Here is a 19,664-nt window from a genome sequence, read left to right as displayed (position 1 = left end):
CAAGGAGAATGCATAATTGGCCAAGAAATTTCAAAGTTAAAAACCTGACAACAGAAACTTTGGTTCCGGGTAGTATGTCTAGAGAGATGTAAGCAGATTATATTCTTTTAAAATTAAACGACTTGATTACTAAGACTTATAATTAAGGACCAGATCAGTCGCTTAAGACTGTGTTGGCTCCCCTGCTCGTGTATGTACAAATAACGAGCTCTGTTGTGGCTTTTCAAGCCAAAGTTTTATTGCAGGCAGCAAAAGGCATCAGAAACAGTAGCTGGAGGCACGCTGTCTTCAGAGAGAAACGCAATGCCTTTAGGGTGAATTTGCTAAACTTTAAAACACTGCATTCCCTGCAGGATTGCTGGAAGATTTTGAAAAAAAAAAGGGGGGAAAAAAAAAAGAAAAAAACCAAAAAGATGGCAGCTCTTTCAAGAGTTTTTCTTTCCTAGACACACAGGACATATTTGCATATGGAAATAAGTTTATTTCTACATTATACTACTGTTTAAAGATTCCTACAGACCATTATGGCCGTTTAATGGTTTCTATATGGGCATAGAGAAGAAAGACAGCATAAATACACAACAAATTTGTGCTTTCTGTGTGTGAACTTAAGCAACGTAATGAACGAGTGAATAAGCACGCACGCACAGACACAAACGTAATACTAAAAAAAAAATAAAATGAGATCTGGACAGAAAAGTTGAGTTCACTCTGGGTGTAGGAAATAGGCCTACTAGGATACTAGTCAGGTACTTACAGTGTTCACCATTTTGTCAAATGCTTCTTGAGAAACGAAATAGTAATCAAGTCTGTTTTCTTCACCAAAGTAAGCTGCCCTGGTAGTGTGACAGGGACTGGAAGATATATGGTATAATAAAGAAATAACCTGTTTTCAATCACAGAAGCAGCTATGGAATGGGAGGGGGGGGGGGGGAAGGGAGAATACTACAAATCATTTCGTTTTTAAGAAGAGAAGAAATACGAGAAATATAAAGAGGCGCAAATCATACCACTAATGCCGCATATTTGAAAGATTAACCCATAAATACAAAAAAAAAGTTTAAATGTAACATTACAGTTTGGCTATAAATCCCCGCCAACCCAGGGTAGCCTGGACTGAAGCTGTCACCGCACCCTGGAACAGAGAAATGATGAAACCATTTTTTTCCAGTTATGTCAGCTTGTGGATGATATAAAATAGAATCCTAACTATGGAAAAGGAGACGAGGAGTTAGGCTGAACTGTGAGGTTAAGAAAGAGATATAAAGACCAATCTTTAAATAGACCCCTAATAGTAAGGGGAGAAACAATCCTGAAACTAGGAAGATAAGTGGGATACAAGGCAGGAAAAGTAATTGCCTGCTACCACGTAAGGACAGTAGGATAAACCTCAGCTATGCGAGCTTACTACTGGGGTGAAACTCTAAAAAAAAAAAAAAAAAACCAAAACCAAAAACCCAAACCAAACAAAAAAAAACCCCAAAGAAAACCCAAACCCCCCAGCTAAGTCAATGCACGTAGCAATTTTAGATTAAAGTATGCAGTGGCTCATATTCTATCTTAGGAAAGTATATTTTGCGACTTCTTTCTGCTTAGGTTTTGCTTTTATTTTTTACATTGTAGGGTAACAGGAACAAAAGCGTGGTGCGGCACTTTGGCATTGATTCACAGCGACAGCATTTTAACTCTTTGACTTCTGCTGGATTGTCCTGCAAAATATGGCAAAAAATATACCACCTACCAGGCCATTTCTGTTCATTTATTCAAGGTAGCCGAGTTAATAAGCCATTAAGAAATTTAGTCTATAACGTAGAGCTTGACAGATCTTAACTATCACGGCATTAGAGGGTGCCACTTTATTTTTTATCAGCAAGCTGTGGCAAATGAGAGCAGTGTGCTACACGTGGGCTCCGTAAAATTTCACTTCAAAGGTCTGATTTTCTTTAAGATATTATGAACGCATCCAGCTTTAAAGGTCATTCCTGAGCACTACCCAGATGGTTTGAGGGTCCAATTTCACTTTATTTTTTGAAACACTTTTAAACGTTACAACCCTTTTTAATTGCAAGGCCATGTTTACATTCAAACTGCCAGGGTATCTTGCATGAAATACATTTTTAATGAGTGAAATGTTTGAAATTTAAAAGTGTAAGCCATAAAATTGCTTAAATCTCCACTGAATAATTAAAATACAACTTTGCTTTATGGTTGCAATTTTCTGCTCTGTTAAGATTCTGTCTCTCTCCCTTTTTTTTTCCCCCCTCATGCATAAAACTTTTAGGAAATAAAATACACAGCATAAAAACGAAGCTCTTAAAAAACCACAGAGTGCTTGGAAATTTTCAATGGGCATTCAATTAGTTTGCAATTTCCAATCCAGTCTTTCAAAACGTAGTAGTTGTTTTAAAGAAAGGCAAAAAGTCATTTTTCCAGTCACGTAACTTGCCAGTTTAATGATCTAATTCAGCAAGAGGCTATAATCTGAGCACAGAGCAGACAGAAGTAGATACAGGCTTTTCCCCGTGGTGTGTTACGTTAGAGAAGAAGGCGACTACCAGACATCACATCGACACGCAGAGCATGGTCCTGTGATGCTAAAAACTCCGAGGAATCGTTCAATGAACCCAGGTCCTATTGCGGCAAATGCTTTACATGTGAAACTATGGCCAAAGTCTCGTTAAAAATGAATGGGAAAATTCGTGTAATAAAAAAATTGAGAAATAGAAGAGAGAAAATATAACAGAAATACAGACCAGCGTGCTATAGGAATTATAAAAGTTAGGTACTTTGAAGAATGGACTGGGTGGACAAGAGGAACAGCTTGCACCACCTAATTTTAGATAACAGATAGAGGTGATCTAAATTAGCCTGCCTTCCTACCTACTACGCACTGAAAATAGGTAGATACCTCAGGGAAGCGATTCACAAAGGCTGAATCTCCCTCGGAAAGAGATAGTTTCTCTCCACTAAATACACAGGGAGCCCAAGGCAGCGAGGAGCGTAATTCAGGCCTTTCAGATGAGGAGAATTAGTCCTCCCAGCAGGTGGTGAAGTCTGAAAGGTGCCATTTGCTTTGATAACACTACTCCCAGGGTAATAAACTGGGCCAGCAATTGCACTCGCTTCCTCTCCCAGCTTCTGGATGCGGTCTGCACACGCATACTAATGTGTTTATATGCAGGTACATTACAAAAATTAAGAGAAATGCATACATATCTAACCAGATGCTTAGGTTGAAGGGCATTAGTGAGCATAGATAGAACAGATCAATAAAAGAAGCACTAAATGACACATTTTTGTTTGCCGTTCACCTTTGAAAAGAACATGATAATCTAAATAGCTTTTCTTTTAGGGATGTATTTGATGACTTCAGGCAATCAAGCCCTGGGAAGAGATAACATGCATGGCAATGAACATTTATTGGTTGTCTTTTTTAACTTCTTTAAAAAAAAAAAAAAAAAGAAAGAAAAAGAAACCAGCAGCAATTCTAGCCTCGATCACTTGGTGTTCTTTTAAACTTAGGGAGCAAACTTACCCGTATCTGAAGAAATTGTTGAACTGTCTGCAGATCTTATGAGTAAGCTCCCTCTTACCACAGGCGAGAGGGCCCACTAATACCAGCATGGGGTAGGGAGCATCAAGACTCGGTAAAGTGCTAGAAGAAAAGGAAAACAAGGAGCCATTACGTTACCTACTAATGAAGTCTTCAGCGACTTTGTATAAAGCTTCTGCAGAGACTTTATCATCACTTCAACTAACCTCATCTGTCTATCACCCTATTCACAGCGTAGACAAAAATCAGAAGTGTGTGCTCACTTTGATGGGCTCTAAACATAAAAATAGCACAAAATACCGCACTAAAGACCCCTGTGTCTCTTTTGCAAAAGAAATAATGTCAACTCTACTATAATTTTTTCCGATTTATAGCCTTTTCTAAAGCTCCCTCTGAAGTTACGGTGTTGCTGGGATTTGCTTTAAGAGTTTTCCAAGTCTATGGCAGAGATGGTAAGATTTTAATGATCAGGATAAATAAGCCTAGCGTGAACCTGGACTCAGTCCTACAAACCTTTACGCACTCCTGCGTATAATCTTGCTGACTTCCATCGCCTTGCCAGATGAAGGTGGAAATTTGTAAAGAACCCTTCAATTCAATACGATGAAAAACACTAAGATCCTTAAACTCCACTGAACACAAATAACACTACAATAAAAGAACCCAAAGTGCTGCAAAAATACAAAGCTCTCCATTTTCTCCATGCTGAGCAGATGGTTAGATCCTCAGATTTCCACTTCCAGCTGTAAATCCTAGAATGAATAGCATTTCTGCACTTTTGAGTGTCCAGCAATTTATTTAGATGGCTAAAAACGGAATGCAACTTTGGACTCTCATTTTTAAATCTCAGCCACTTGATAATATGTCAGAAATAGTTGAAATCATTTCAAACCCACTTATTTTTTTAACTAACAGATAGCTTTAACTAAATTTAAATTCTAATGTGGAAGAAAACCACCAATGTGTGTTAATCCTCCATTTAATGTGTTTTAAAACAGGTGAACGCAAATTCCTGAAAACAGAGTATATTTCTCTCACCTTTTCTCTTACAAGTAACTAACTCTGTAAGAAGTAATGATAACCGTCCAACACAAGCATGGAGGAAAAAGATTTCAAAGTAATGGCTTTACTCCTACTTTGGGTTCAGCAGTTCAACTCTATTTCCTACCAGAATATGTGCATATAATGGGACTTGATGCTTCAGAAGCTCTAAGATAATGGTGCAGTTCAGTCTGCTAATTCTCCTATGGAGTACTATCCTCACAGAAGAAATAACAGATACACCTAAAAAATTAAGAGACCGGCTCGAGTCTGTACATACGTGCTGTTACTAAACTGTGAAATCAACCCAGATCCTGATTCAGTGTTCCATCCGCTAGACGATCTTAAAGCAAGACAGCTGCAGAACCCTTGGGAGATTTAAGGATTTTTTTTACTTACTGTGCCAACTAGTGACGTTTACAAACTATTAGACAACGTGAGCACAATGAGCTTATTAGCACGATACATTAAAAATGCTGGAGAAGGTAAAAACACATTTTAAAAAAAATTGTTATCTGAATCTGTTAGGTTGTGACATTCTGTTCAATTCAAGATATATCTTCCTCCTCTCTTGATTATTTGAGCTGTTCAGACTGTCCTTCCCTTTTCTGACACTGGTGGTAAGGAAAAGACCAGTTCAGGACAACATGATCCCAGCAGGTATTAGTGACAGTTGTGGATACTAAAAGTGCATTATTATAAATGAACCATTTCAAAGACGGGAATTCCAGAAAGCACACTTAGAGAGTAGAGATTCAAAATTTATCAAGACATAGCAGAAAGGTTCTTATTCTTCCTCAAGGCCAGGCCCTTCGTGAATAATGATGTCAAGGCCGGTCTGTGAAGACAAACCCCTTATCTTCAACATCGTTTTAATATATTCCTTCTCCATGCACAGGACCTGTTACATGCTTGGAAATGGTAGCATTCCTCTGTAATCTTTTCTTTTACTAGGAAGTGTTATATCCAGTAATGATATAATATATCATTGGATATATCATTATTTATCATTACTTGACATGATTATCCTCGGAGACCTTATAATGACAGGGAAGCTGGGGAGGGGCTGTTTGCAAGGGCATGTAGCAATAGGACGAGGGGCAATGGCTTTAAACTAGAGCAGGGCAGGGTTAGATTGGACATTAGGAAGAAGTTCTTTGCAATGAGGGTGGTGAGACACTGGCCCAGGTTGCCCAGAGAGGTTGGGGACGCCCCATCCCTGGAGACATCCAAGGCCAGGCTTGATGAGGCTCTGAGCAACCTGATCTAGTTGAAGATGTCCCTGCTCGCTGCAGGGGAGTTGGACTAGATGACCTTTAGAGGTCCCTTCCAACCCAACACATTCTATGATTCTAAATAAATTCTCGTTGCTCAAATTCCTCATATCCTCAAATTCCTTGTATATAGTATTTCACCAGAAGTACATGGAGAGCATTTCCACAATACTATCTTTCATTACGTCACTGGTTCTCAAAAGATAGACTAAAAGTTTTGGGTTTCCTAGTTCTTGGCTCATTTCATGTGATCTTTCAACTTTCTTTGTCTTTGGCGAGTACAGGAATACAGTGCCGTGCAAGATTAATAGATTTCAAGGCCAGAAGGGACTCCTGTGATCATCTACTCCGACTCCCCTCATCGCACTGGCAACAGGATTTCCCTGAGTTCTTGTTTCAAGCCTGATACCTGAGGTTCCATTAGAGCATATTTTAATTAAAAATGTTCCGGTTGTGGAGAATTCTTGGTACCCTTGGTAAATCGTTCCAATGGTTAATTACCTTCATTGTTAAAAATAATCATGCTCTATTTCTTCTCTGTATGAATTTATCCTCAATGGCCAGATACCAAGTCTCATCATGTACTTGCCCAATAGACTGAAGAGCCCTCTGTTATTAAATTTCTGCTTCCCATGTAGCAGTTATAACTACGAGCAAGCTACCTTTTCAAATGTCACATGCATTTGGAAAGGAAAAATACACATAATATTGTTCAGTGGTGTGTTACCATGTAATTAAAGATAGAATCTTTAGGCACATAGAGAGAGGGAATGGCATAAGAAACTTAATGCTAACGTTTGCTCACTGCAGAGTATGCAACAGTGTAGCTTTTTTCCTTTGTCTTCAGGTTTTATTTTTAATAGAGATATTACTAAAACAGAATTAATTATAATCTCATCTAAAAATATAAATGCAAATGAACTATACCAGTTCGGTTCCAATAAGCATTTTATAGTGTAGAAGACTGTAACGCCTCTTCATTAGGAAGATTTCATTAATGACTGTGTTTGTGTGCTTTCCAGCTGAGCACGGGCAAACATTCAAAGCATCGTTAACAATTTTGGTCAGTACCACAAATGCTGGTCTGCGTGTTTATATGTTTGTGTATACAATACCTCTGACAGAAGACAGAATTGTTTCTTTCCAGCAACGAAGACACACATACACAATCCAAGAAACAAATATTTAAATAGAGCCTATGCCTGCATTGGAAGAAATCCATGCCTTTAGGTAAAACTATTGTGCTTTTCTTTTTAAGAAATCTCCAACCCTGCGAAACAGTAAATAAATCTTCAGTTGTTTGGGTTTTTTGGTTTTTTTAATAGGCTGTTAAGAATTCTCAGCGCTATCATCACCAGGGCGATGGTTCTTGTCTTTCATTGACAATCCCAGAAAACACAAGACTGGCAATAAAGGTATTATAAAAATATAAATTTTTGAGGTACTAAATCACGGATCTTAAATCAGGTTACTCAGTGTGAATTAAGATGTCCAAAACGGTGCCAAAAAAGGGTTGTGGGGCACAAAAGTTGATCTCAGTGCTCACTGTAGCCAATATAATAAAGCACATATATTTCATAGTATCTGCCATCAGTGTATGGCCAAGCATTTTCCAAAAATTCATCAAGCAAATATCATAATACATTTGCAGAGTAGCAAAGTACGGCTATTTCCATTTTCTAGATGAGAAATGAGACTGAGAGAAGTCACCTGGCATGGCAATGGCAATGCTGGAAAAAGACCATTGATTGGCCTCTCCCTTCTGTGTTTTGCGTGGCAGTCAGCGTCATCTCCTCCCAAAGGCAGAAGGAGCTGGACTTCCCTATGTACAAACTTGAAAATTTCACCTTACGAATATAAAATGTGCCCCCAAGCCACAAAATAAAGTCATTTTGTTCACAGTGGGACGCCAATAGCGTGAAGAGGAGGAGTAAGCAGAATAGGAATGTTTTACAGCTCTCTTCAGCCTCTAGAGATTTTTAAATTGCCTTTGGGTATTGGTGGAAATTTTGCATCTTTCATTTATGGTGCAAATGGCCATCTGTTTCAACAGATTGTTTAAAAGAAACGGAGCTGCGGACAATCTGTCTCAGACTTTAGAGGTGAATGACTAACTTCATTTCATAATCAATTTCAACCAAATCAGATTTGCCTCATTTCCAGACTGCTACCAGAATACTATGGCATGTCTCTTCTTCGTTACGTTAATTCAGGGGTGGGAGAAGGACAGAAAAATGTCCCTCTAAACGTGACAACATATTCTGCTTTACTTGAGTGCCACCCTCAGGAGCTGATGCGAAGTGGAGGTAAACTCACCTGTCAAAGATTCTTTGGGGCTGCAGCACGCTATACATAACGTGAGTTATATGATCTTTAGCAGCAACGACTTCTGGAGGAGGATCATATTTATTCACAGCAGCAACCTGTTGCCACAGTTTAGGGGCAAAAGAAAGAAGAGCAGTGATGTAATTGTTTCCAGCTGCAACACGCTTCGCAGATCACTATGAATAACGATGGCTTCGTACTTATGAGGGTCACTCTTTGTATTTGGGCTGTCTGTGAGCACTCCACTACATAAATCTTTTCAGGGGATTTAAACACTATTTGATAGATGGATGGAAGGCAGCCAGACGTAGCTATCTTTAATATATTCAACCTTTTACTGGAAAGAAAACAGGATGCCACATAAGATGCAAAGTAATTTTGCTTAGGTTTTGATTATCCATTAATTTGCATCCTCTCAGTGCTGGTGGAAGATGCCAAACTAAAATCCTTAGAGACCGAAGCCATTCATTTGTTCACCAGAAGAGGAAGAGAACGGGCATTAACAAAGTAAGCAAACTGCAGTTTTCTCCTGACGATGCATTTCTGTCTTTCCTGGGAGGAAGAGCACTCAAACTCCAAGGATTCCCTCCATTCCTTCTGTTGAAAGCTCTATTGAGGGCACTGACTGCTCATGAGTTGTATATTTTTTGGTCTTATTAATGCTACCCACTCAGAAAGAGGTTAAGAACTACTGAGTCATTTCATGTAAACCATCGAACATCAACTAGCTGATGCTGTGGCAAAATACTGCTGCCGACGGCCATGCCTGTATTAACAAGTTGTGTGGTGGAATAGGAGTGGATCTTTAAAGCCAAACATTCAGGACTCAGGACCCAATATCCGCGCTATTTTGGGAGGAGTCGGGGAAGGGAGCTCGTTTCACTCTCGCTCTCGTTTGGTTTTCGGTCTCAATTAGTGGCTAGGAGCACACTAGGTGCATCTTGGTGCATATCGTCCGGTTAAGGTTAGTCCAAAAGAAGTCTAGGTCATACGTTGCCAAGACTATTCTGCGATGAGAATCAAGCACGGCAAAATTGAGCAAGTGGGGGTTTCACTTCAAAACTACACTTCTGATCTCAACTACAACATTTCTGCATATCCGTTTTGTGTCTTCCTGAGACAGAAGAGCTGCTGCCTCCAAATTCCTTGACAAGAGAGTTTATGAGGCCGGAGTAGATATCCTAAAACAACCGGAGGAGAGGATTTTCTGCTTACTTTAATCATCCGAAAGTGAAATGCTAGCCTAAACCAGTCATCCAGGCTTACTTTTACAGCCCATAGAAAAGGGAAAGTTTCAAAATATATTCAAAATATATTCAAAATCTTATTGTAAGGAAAACAGATTGCCACATAAGACAAAGAGTAAGATCAACATCTCAGGAAGGCTGGCTAAATTTACACTCTGGTATCATCTTTTCTCTGTGTTCATGATAGAGAGAGGCCGGCATTAAATAAGAACCCTAATATTTATGGAGCTACAGTTAGGAGTGATGAATTTTCTGTACGGATCATTTTTAAAGGAAAATTCCCTGAAACCCAACCCCAGTTGGCAGCTATTAATCCTAACAGTTCTAGCATGGCTTGGGCCCAAATACTACATGCGGCAACCAAATTACAGTAAAAGTGGCACAAGAGGGAAAGGTTTCTATTACAATAGAAAGTTACTGTAAACAGTTTGAGCAGGGGTTTTTGGGGGGGCAGAAGATTTTACAGTGAAAGCTGTATGGAGTAGAATGGGAGAAAAGCATCATTATCACTTCCAGAGTTCACTTTCCTGTACACAACGCTAAAAAACCTCAACAACGGTATTTCAGAAGTAGCAGAGTGGCTACGACTTCAGAGTATTTCATGAAGGTAGTTGCCTGTTTAGATTCACTAGCTGAGTAACAATGGCTGCTAAATCAATTCCTTCTCTGAACAAAGCTTTTAGGTAACCTTTGCATTTTTACATACCACAACTGCTCCAGAAATTCTGTAGATATATATTTGGATTTAAAAGAAAAAGTCTCTGGATTTATGGCCTATCTTTGCAGCTGAAACGGGGGAGATTTGTCACACCCAAATGACTACAAAGCTACATTCGCATGCACAGGTTTTTATATTCTTTATTTAGAAAAATTCCAGAATGATATGATGTTTACGTACCTTTTCTTCCACTGAAATCTTCTTGAGATCCAGATCTGTGAGTTGGAGTAACGTGAAAATCACCAAGAGCCAATAATCTGTCTGCTCCTGAAGGACAAAGTTTCCACTTTGACATAAAGTACTTCATCAATCTAATACTTAATTTCAATCGGTTGAAATGAAATTGGCCTTAATACACTGCAACATAAGTTTTTTACCCCAAAGGATGTCAATACACTACAAATTGACCCCCCCTCCAACAAGCTTAGCTTCTGCAGCAAAAGTGAATAGTTGGACAAAAGTCTGCGACTACCGTATTCAAAAGGTCAAGATGGGGATTTAAGAATCACCCCTACACCCACTGGAACACCAGCAAAGACCGCTGGGGAACAAAAAGCGTTATCTATGCTGGGCTTATGTAATAAACTACGATGAATGCTTCTAACCTTAGTAGTACTATAGGAACTTTAAAAGAGAATTTGCATTATAAATTCATCATAACATAGGTTTTTTAAGTCTGAGACAATAAAAAATAAAAACTAAAAGTCAAGTTTAAAAGCTCGTGTCAAGTTGATGAAGCTTCTTAGTTCTAAAAGCGGTAAGGTCCTGCTAAAACAAGCGCGATTCAGACAGCTGTCTTAGGATGATTGTTTCATGTGTAAATTATTAAAACCATAATTGAAAGGAATAGGATCAGCCTTTGCTTAGCGGAAGGACATCTAAACAGAAAAAGGCGTTCAGGTTATGGGGGACCAGGTGCAGCCTATTTTGGGTATTTTTTCATGTTAATTTCATTGTGTGCCACGACAGACCGTTCTCACAAAAGCCAATATAAAAGTGTCAATTACAGGAAGAAGGGAAACCCTGAACATTTTGATTCTCTCTGACGTAGGAAATCACTGCCAAAATCAAACATAATTTAGAAATCACAAAAGTCAGGACAGAGTCATCTTTGATCACTCAGGACAAATTACAAATGCAGAGTCAAAGTCAGAATTTCTGATAATTTGCAAATGTCGTTGTTGTTGATAAAATGGATGTTTAATTCATTAACTGAGGAATATTATGGGAGCCATAAATGAGAACTGAGTAAATCCCAAAGAAGAAAAGAAGATACAGATTCCAGAGACGCATGATTTTAAAAGGGGTACTATTAGGTTCCTTTGAGCTTTTCTCAGGAACAATTGAGTACAGCCCTTCAAAGCAAACAAAAAGGGGCTCTCTTCCCAAACAAAAAGCACGGCGTACTGTGAGTACAAACACATAAATGGATTCACAAATGAAATTAATAAAATTCATGGATTTACTATGCAGATATTAAACATCGTGATTCACACGCAGGTTTGGTTCAGACAAAGTTCCCCGACAAAGGTGGGTAAAAATGCCAGGGAAACCATCACTCATTATTTCTTGTATTCATTTCCTGAAATGACCTGGCCACTCTCAGAGATAGAAACTGAGGCTAAACGGATTCTGGTTCTTATTTTTGGCTTCCTTTTTAGTTCTTTCTTACCTGTACAGGATTTTTTAAAAGATTTAAAACTCTGAGGAGAGGCAAATCTTCAATATATTCAAGTTCACGCAGCTCAGCAATCTAATTAGTGACAGAAACAGAGCATAAATCAGCAGCAACAGAATCCACGATAACTACGGGGAAAAAAAACACCCCTATTTTAATTCCTGCTCTTAAAACCTGGACATAAAAAAAAAATCATTATACTCACAAAACGGGTATACATGTTAACTGCATTCAATAAGGCTCTTCTAGTCACAAAAGGCAGACAACTTGGATGTTAGCTGGAGAAGCAGTATAATACAGAGAGCAATTTCAAACCACCTGCGTTTTTCCAGTTCTTTCAAATGTCAAGCCCTTGCACATTTAGCTTTTATGTGGCTGATGTGCTTAAGTGAGGCAATTCTACAGTTCTATTTGCGCTTCAGTTGACTAGCAAAAAAAAAAAAAAAAACAACTTCCTTCTAAGAGTTTTTCACTGGAGCTCAAGTTCATCCTACCTAACTTGCAGCACTTGACTGAAAAGCGTCAGCAGAGCTGTCCTTGGCTGTCTGTGTCCAGAGGGTGATCAAGTCCACCTAAGGTCTCCTCTATCCACAAAAGAAAACCAGACTGGCTGCACTCAGGCACATCAGACAAGCATTAGAAGTTACGTGGGATTGGTCAAAGTCATGCTCAACCCCAAGCGAACAGTTGTAAGGCTCTCAATTAAAACAAAATGGGATTAAAACTAGAGATGGGATGATTCAGACTGGATGTTAGGAAGAAGTTCTTCACCATGAGGGTGGTGAGACACTGGAACAGGTTGCCCAGAGAGGTGGTGGAAGCCCCATCCCTGGAAGTTTTTAAGGCCAGGCTGGATGGGGCTCTGAGCAACCTGATCTAGTGGGAGGTGTCCCTGCCCATGGCAGGGGGGTTGGAACTAGATGATCTTTAAGGTCCCTTCCAACCCTAACAATTCTATGATTCTATGAAAACGGAATTCATGTCACCTCATTTTAGCCATCTGTTAAGTTAGCCCAAGTCAGCCACTTCACCTCGCTTTATAACCAGTGGAGGGAGGCAGCTCCAGAGGTCACTTGATCCATGGTAGGCTGGGATGAATCACCTTGTCACAATACTTGGTTTTCCTCCGCTGCTGAAAGACTGAACCTAGAAGACTTCAAATTCTATCCCTAACTTATCTTATGTAAAGTGTCTAAAAACATAAATCTCAACCATAGCCTATTCAATATTCATTCTGAGACAACAAGAATTTGTTGGAGCAGTTTTGACCAAGTTAAATGCCATTTGGATGGGTTTCCTAAATAAATCATAGAACGCCAACTGTCAGCATTTGAAAATCACTGAACATGTACATGAGAGACATGGTTTGCAGATAAATCTATCGTCCCCGTTTTTGAAAAATCAAGCGCTTAAGATCTTTCTGGGTTGCAGTGAGCTGAAGTAACTCAGATCTTTCGGCGTTAATTACTTAAAATTCTCTTTAAATTATTCTTTAGAAGGAAATGTTCCAAAAAAATGGTGACTCATTAAACAGTTTCAATAACATCATTAAAAGAGGCAAATTTTTGATGAGGTAAAATTAATAGTTTTTGCGTGCCATAAAGAACAGTGGAAACTACATGAGGCAATGGAAGTGGTGTTATTAATGCTAATAGCAACCATATTATTAGCTAGCTTCCTGTCTTGTGCAATTGATGTACCTTTAAATGTCAACCTGAACACAGTGTGAGAAAAAGAATCCGTAGTGTCTTGAATTAAATCCTGTAAATGTATCTTGCAAGTGGGGAAAAAGGACAGAAAATGGTCAATTCCTGGTTTATATTTTTATTTCTGATTTTCTTAGATGTTTTTTCACATGCAGATCTGTCTTTGATGTCAAAATGATTCATGAATTGACGGCCTTTTCAGTTAAGGACCCTGGAAGCTCAATATCAAAAGTATTACGTATATATGGCTTGGATTTCAAAATTCAAATACAAATGACTTAGACTGTGTCATTGTACTTCCAGTGAAAATTCTGCTGCATAACAAAAGACACTTTATAATATTGCGTACATGCAGTTCTGCCTTACAGGAAGTTTCCAGCTGAGAGCTCAGAAGAATCGCTGGTCATAAAATTGGTCTGAGAGATATTAACAAACCCTCCTGAGGCCTGGCAGCAGAAAAGCTGTGATGTAAGTAAAGATCCTCAAGAATAATCAAGCTGAAAAAGCTGCATACTCATCCCTATCTTATCCACCCAAGGGAGCACTGTTAGTTCTTTAGGTACGTGAGCACTAAATACCACAGAAGTGATACCTACATAAAGATAAACCCATCTAGAGATATTAAATAAGGCCTGCGGAGTATAATATTAATCAACATTTGAAACAGTACTGGAGTGAAACACCAAAGGAAAAAATGTCATCTTTTCTAATATTCATTTCTTGCAGTGCTGTAAGATTTTTTGATTAAGCCTTAAAGGAATTTAATTTTAGAAAAAAAACAAAAAACAACTATGCATTCTTAGAAAAAAGTTGAGATCAATATTAACTACGCTACCTGGTTATCCTCTAGGTTGATCGCCTCTAGTAGATCATGTTCCTCCAAGCCTTCTAGACTAGATATTTTATTGTTAGATAGGTCCAGCTTCTGTAGAGTTTTCAAGCTGTCCAACGCAGTTATCTTTTCAATCTGGTTAGAGCTCTAAGAAAAAATGAAAGCATATAAACTGTTGATAAAGTTCTACAGACGGAAAACAACATTCCCGAGGAAGAACAGAGTTCACTTTATTATTGAGAACCCTATTACAAATAGGCCTATTACGCATTAGCCCCATCTTCATCTTGAGACGACATATTACAGCTTTCCATACTGCTCAAGGAAAAAAGAATCAACTATCTTCTGATTAACTTGTCTTCAACTCACCTTGAACAGCTGGGAGAGACAACAGCAATAAAACCAGCTCTAGCATTCTTTTAAAGCGGATACTGGCTAAAGGATACTCCTGTCACTATCCAGCTCAAAATACAGAAAATAGATATGCACATAAAATTATAGAATATATATACATAAATACATACGATTTCCCTCTGTAATCATGGTTATATTTACACTTATGATTACAGAATAAATAATGAAAATATTAAGATAGAACAATACAGTACTGTCTTCTTTGGACTGCAGGCAGTCTATAAAAATCTCTCTAGGATGCACAAGTTCATCTTAACCCATACTAAGTGAGGGCAGACTTTATTTACTGTCAGTGACAGCACACACAGAAATGTCAAAAACCCAACAAACGCAAATCCACCTTACTGTAAGTTCATCTAGGCTCTGACACAAGAAACGACCCAAGCTTTTGAGAACTCATAAGTAATTATCGTTGTTTTACATTCCTTCCAAACAAGGCATAAAATAGAAGACCCACATTTATCACTGGACACCAGATGGCTTCATTTCTCAGGGCTTCACAAATCATATACTCGTTTCTGCTACGAACTCCAAACAGGTACAACATGCTAGGTTCTGTACTCATCTTTGTCCCAGCGGCCACACGTACCCAGATGGCCTCTCAACATGATTCTTTCTGTATAACCTTGCAAGTTATATTTTTTCCATCAGCATCACCTTGTGCCGAAAGCTTCGAAGCCTCATATTCTATTAATAAATATTTAGGAACTATTGAAATAAATAAGCCAGCTGACTCTAATGTTAATCCAGTTGTCTGTCCTTGACATTTTTCCTGACTTCTAAATGTTTAATTAGGTTATTAATAGCATGGAGGCTCGCTCTTCTCTTCCTGTTCTTCGTTAGACCTCTGTTTAATAGGATACAGCTTAGAGCTCTAGTTGCAAAATGCTATGCAAGAGGTGCACATAAAATTCCGAGAACAAAAGGGATTTGGGTAAAGATCCTTTTTTGCAAAGCATAAAATTCCTAAGAGTCCAGTTCATTAGAGATGCACTTCTTATTTTTTTGCAAACATAAGCAGAACAAAGGCTTTTTTGGTATAGCTAGGCAGTATTTACAGTTTTTGAAGCCTTTCTTCCAAACTTCAGACCTTACTACTCTTTCAACCTAAAAAGCTCAAGGGAAAATGGAAAAGAAAGCTGATTCAATGGGAAGAGAGGGGATGACTGCTCCCATGAAAAAGAGAACTGCATTTTATTCTAATTAGTAAAAGAAAATGCTATGCTAAAATCTGTCTATTTACATAATTTCCATATGACTATCTACTTTGCTAATTAAAAAAGACAAGCAGTTGTATAAATAATTATAGCGGCGTATAAGAACCAAAACTGAAGAACACGTTCATATTAATAAGGCTTAGCTGTTAACACAACCTCCAAAACATTTTACAGAGCAGATAACCGTTAGTAACAGAATTATTACTAGGCCTCTTAACAGATGAGGAAATCAGGGCACACAATGGGTGAGCGATTTTCTGTAGTTCTCCCTGAAGAAAGCATTTAGAGAAAAGATCTTCCTGTCAGCTTAGACTGTTACACTCCTATGGTCCATTTCAGAACTTTTAGACAGGATTTTGCCAATCTGACTTAATCTTATCCACTAAAGATTAGACGAAATTCAGTTTTATTGCCGCTAAGGGCACAACTGCAAGCTACCCAAGGCATTATATATCTGAAATATATTAAAAAAGATGTTACCGAACACTATTTGAATACATTATTCAAAACATACTACTGTCCACTTTTAAATGTGCATACCTTTCCTGAATATCGAAGCAGTAATAAGTACAAGGGCCAATAAGCCCTTGATGGGTACAGACCTTACTTACTCTTTTCTATACCAATTACTACAGAACAGAAGAAAAATCTTTAAAATTTTAAAAGGATTGGAAAAGAATATTTCTATTCTTGATAAAGGATTCATTCACTTTACGTAAAATATTTATGTAGGTGCTTAAAACTAATGGAGCAAATATGAGCATATTTCTATGTATAGTTTTTTGGTGCTCATTTTTAAAATCCCATTAAATATTTTTTAAATCATTATTAAAAAGTAAAACCTATTAAGAAGTAGCCTGTTGTATTTTGTACCAACTGAATTGCATTAAAAATAGTTTTTGCTTGTGTTTTCTGCGCAACCTCTATATTGATGGCTCTTGCCGTTAAGTATCTTGAAATGATTCAGAAGTCGGCGTTGCTATTATTGAGGACGTTTTACAAACATGGAACCGAGGAACACTGAGATAAATGCCCTCCCAAAACCTGTAAAAGAACAAGATGCATGCAAACAAGCGTAGGCATTGACAGAAAGAGGCTGTCTATGGCTAGTTATCCTTGGCTATCTTCATAACCAACAGAGAGAAACAGGCGCCTCCAAGGCCTGATACATCTTGCGTTAATGTAGATGTCAACAGCTGAATCAGAATAATGAAATATTTTAAGTGTCCGTTTCTCTCCACCGACTTTCGAGGCAGCAGAGGAACAACTAGCTCACCTGCATTTGTCTACGCTGCAGAAATCTGAAGCCAGTTAAGTTAAATCCCACTAAAGCATCTAGAAATACAAGCTAAAAATGTTGCATTTAAACAAATATACCCTAGATATCTTGATGCAAAGCTGGCAATATAAGGCTTCCAATCTCATTAGAAAATCGTTAAAAATTAAACAAAGATCCTTTAATGATACATCAGATTTGCATACTAAACTTGACTTGTTTTCTAAAATGAATGCACATTTCTCAGTCCTCACTTCTCCCTCTCCTGCCCTAGCCCGCTCCTGTCATGAACACAACTTCATGAGGAAATGTACTTTTAAAAAATATCTTCACTGTTTGTATTGTGGGACTTGCACAATATGTAACTTCTCACACATCACCTAAGCAACAACAAAACCTACCCGGAGCAAATTCAAAATATCTTCGGAGAAATTGAAACGCAGCTAGACAAGGTGCTGAGCAACCTCCGCTGAAGATGGCTCTGCTTTGAGCAGGAAGCTGCATCAGATGACCTTCACAGCTCCCTTCTAACCTATGTCATTCTATGATTCTGTATTAATAAATCAAAGTTCTAGGAAGCCTACCATAAGAGGAAAGGTTGAGAGAATTGTGTTTGTTCCACCTTGAGAAAAGAAGGCTTAGGGGAGACCTTAGCACCATGTTCTGGTATTTAAAGGGTGGCTACAAAGAAGATGGAGATTCATTTTTTACAAGGAGTCACATGGAAAAGATGAGGGGTGATGAGTACAAGTTGCTCCTGGGGAGATTCCGATTGGACACAAGAGGAAAATTTTTCATCCTGAGAACAATCAGCCACTGATGTCCCCAGGGAAGCGGTGGATTCCCCAACATTGGACATTTTGAAGATCCAGCTGGACAGTGTGCTGGGCCAGCTTGGATAGACCGTGCTTTTGCCAAGAAAGGTTGGACCAGACGATCCTTGAGGTCCCTTCCAACCTGGGATTCTATGATTGTCTGTCCAGTATTACACATATCTCTGAAAACTTGTTACGTAATTACACTTAATGTAATTACATTTATTAAGGCAGCAATATATTGATAAAAGACAGACAGGAAAACAACTAGAATTACTTCTTTCTTACCAGATTGAGTATTTTGATAGGTAAGTTCTCAAGGCCGCTGATTGCAATGAGTCTGTTGTGTGACAAACTAAGGTGAGTCAGGCTGTGACACTTCTCCAGTCCTCTTATCTCCTCTATGTTATTATCTATACAGAGGTTTTTCCACTTGAGGAAAATAACTGAACACAAAACTTTAGCAAGAATTAGTAGGTAATCAGACAATGGGGAGACCCTGGCCCAGGTTGCCCAGAGAAGCTGTGGCTGCCCCATCCCTGGAGGGGTTCAAGGCCAGGTTGGACGGGGCTTGGAGCAACCTGGGCTGGTGGGAGGTGTCCCTGCCCATGTCTGGGGCATTGGGACTAGATGATCTTTAAGGTCCCTTCCAATTCTAACCATTCTACGATATTGTGATTCTATGAATTTTTTGATATGGGGAGCTGGACATCAAAAGCTTCATGCCAAGAGTTTAAAATCCCAGCTGCTCACAGCCACCCCTTGACAGATGTAGCTCTTTGTGGGGCTGCAGGACAGCTAAAAATATCCTCCCCTCCTTTTTGGAGGGGCTTTTGACTCAGATTGTTTCTGTGACCTGCTTTACCATGCAGCCCTTCAAGCTGGTATAACTGGGCTGATGGCAAATCAAGAAAGTAGTGGAAATGAGGGAACAGGAGTGTGGGGAAGGAACTACTTTGCCAGCATCTTGGAAAACTATGCTGTAAATCTCTGCTCTTCTCAAAAGATGCATATGTGCAGGCTAAAACATAGGGGTCTTTATGTCTTTGACTAACTGGGGCACCAGCCATGCTGGGTCAGCTGTAGAATACAGGCACATGGTTGAGTCATCAGAGGAACACGTAATCTTTTTACATTTACCGAGTACTTAATATTGCTCCAAACTGACCTTGACCTCCAAGCATTACATACAAATTATCCAATAAGAGGCAATGGTACTATATGGGGCTATTTCGCTCTAAATTATACCTGTTCTATATTGGCCATCTGTACTGAAAGGGGAAAGTGTATTTTAAATTAACATTAAAGTCAAAAGCAGCAGTAAAAGTAGTTAGGATTCCTCTCAGCAAACTCCAGCATTAACGTAACTACCCAGATTTCTTAAACAAACCAGGTTTCCTTTGACAACAACCGATCTCGGATTGCTCTCTTACAACAGGATGAACTGCAGAGGAATCTGACTCTGTCTCTCCACCCTACTGAAATCAGACAACTCCGATCCAAGCATCTAATTGTTTGGTGACTAAAGTTAGGCAAGAAGAATTGCACTCTTATTGCAAGTGTCCAAG

The 19,664-nt window shown here is 38.8% G+C and overlaps 1 protein-coding gene across 1 annotated transcript in view; it reads right to left on the bottom strand.

Moving 5' to 3' along the window:
- Nucleotides 1-19,664, bottom strand: part of LRGUK (leucine rich repeats and guanylate kinase domain containing) — a 52,575-nt gene that overhangs the window by 26,397 nt on the left and 6,514 nt on the right. Inside the window, exons 6-12 of the mRNA XM_054189865.1 lie at nt 18,385-18,509; nt 14,378-14,521; nt 11,831-11,911; nt 10,339-10,425; nt 8,185-8,291; nt 3,536-3,655; nt 758-854 (exon numbers count right to left, since the gene is read on the bottom strand). Of these exons, the coding sequence (XP_054045840.1) occupies nt 758-854; nt 3,536-3,655; nt 8,185-8,291; nt 10,339-10,425; nt 11,831-11,911; nt 14,378-14,521; nt 18,385-18,509 (761 nt within the window). The remainder of the gene's footprint in view (nt 1-757; nt 855-3,535; nt 3,656-8,184; nt 8,292-10,338; nt 10,426-11,830; nt 11,912-14,377; nt 14,522-18,384; nt 18,510-19,664) is intronic.

Source organism: Rissa tridactyla, chromosome 1 (assembly GCF_028500815.1).
Source record: "Rissa tridactyla isolate bRisTri1 chromosome 1, bRisTri1.patW.cur.20221130, whole genome shotgun sequence".
NCBI lineage: Eukaryota > Metazoa > Chordata > Aves > Charadriiformes > Laridae > Rissa > Rissa tridactyla.
The sequence above is the reverse complement of the archived record's forward strand: the minus strand, read 5'-3'. Positions and strand labels throughout refer to the sequence as shown.